The sequence below is a fragment of the Empidonax traillii genome, unplaced genomic scaffold (assembly GCF_003031625.1).
Source record: "Empidonax traillii isolate 1590-97213 ecotype Southwest subspecies unplaced genomic scaffold, ASM303162v1 scaffold3978:size10425, whole genome shotgun sequence".
Lineage (NCBI taxonomy): Eukaryota > Metazoa > Chordata > Aves > Passeriformes > Tyrannidae > Empidonax > Empidonax traillii.
The window spans coordinates 9,381-10,425 of record NW_020959171.1 but is presented as its reverse complement, the minus strand read 5'-3'; the positions used below and the strand labels follow the sequence as shown (position 1 = coordinate 10,425).

The 1,045-nt window shown below is 46.5% G+C and overlaps 1 protein-coding gene across 1 annotated transcript; it reads right to left on the bottom strand.

Annotated features, from left to right (window-relative positions):
* Nucleotides 1-7: 7 nt before the first annotated feature.
* Nucleotides 8-598, bottom strand: LOC114072787 (olfactory receptor 6F1-like; the record flags this gene model as incomplete). Its single annotated transcript, XM_027910632.1, has 1 exon — nucleotides 8-598. A coding segment is annotated over exon 1 (495 nt), but the record flags the coding sequence as incomplete, so codon positions are not given.
* Between the last annotated feature and the right edge of the window lie 447 nt (nucleotides 599-1,045).

The following is a 1,045-nucleotide window of genomic DNA, read 5'->3' as shown; positions in this document are numbered from 1 at the left end:
ACAGCTGAGACAGGAAGAGCAGGCGGTAGCTCTGGAGGGTGAAGCCGATGACCCAGGCAGCAACAACCAGGCCGAGGCAGAGCTGAGGCTGCATGGTGGCAGCGTAGTGCAGGGGTTGGCAGATGGCAACACAGCGGTCAAAGGACATGACAACGAGCAGGCCAAACTCTGTGCCACCCAGGGCAAAATAGAAATAGGACTGGGCAAAGCAGCTGCTCAGGGAGATGGTTTTTTGATCAGAACTCAGGATGGCAAACAATTTAATGCTTGTGGAAGATGTAAACCAGATTTCCAGGAAGGCCAGGTTGCTAATGAAAAAGTACGTGGGGGTTTGCAGGTGGTGATCCACACGCACAAGGAAAATGATGATTGCATTCCCTGTCACTGTTGTCAGGTACATGAGCAGAAGGATCAGAGAGAGAAGCAGCTGCAGCCTTTGATCAAGCTCTGGAAAACCCTCAAGGATGAACTCGGTTGCTACTGTTTCATTTGCTGCTCCCATGCTGAATTTCAGTTCCTCCTGCCGAGACAGGAACGTGGCAAAACCCAGGGTGATAATTTCACAGTCTGGACAAAATGTTCTATCCTTCCCTCTCTGCTCCTTTCTTTTCCTGCAGTCTTCCTGTATAGCACAGAGATTGTCCTTCAGGCAATTCTCACCCAATGATTTTTCTGTTTCACATTTGACTTGGAGTCCTCAGGGATTTTTTTTGTCTTGTTTCTACTTTTTCTTTCACCAGAATAGAGGGTTCTAAAGAGGCTGTTGGCTATTTCACCCCATTCCTGGGAAATTCTAAGCTCACTCACACCTATTGCAAACATCTGTCACACTTCACAAATGCTAACCCATGAAATTGCATCCATCCTGTATGTCTAGAGCTCTTGTTTCTATTTTCAGTGTTTGTCGTTTGCATTGGGAATCCTCAAGAATCTGTTGGTTTCAAAAAAAGCAATATCAGATATTTTTCAATCTCCTGCTTTCTGACACAGCTTCTTGCTCTCTTCAGGTTCTTCAGGAAAAGAGAGGGGAGGGCAGAATAGGGAC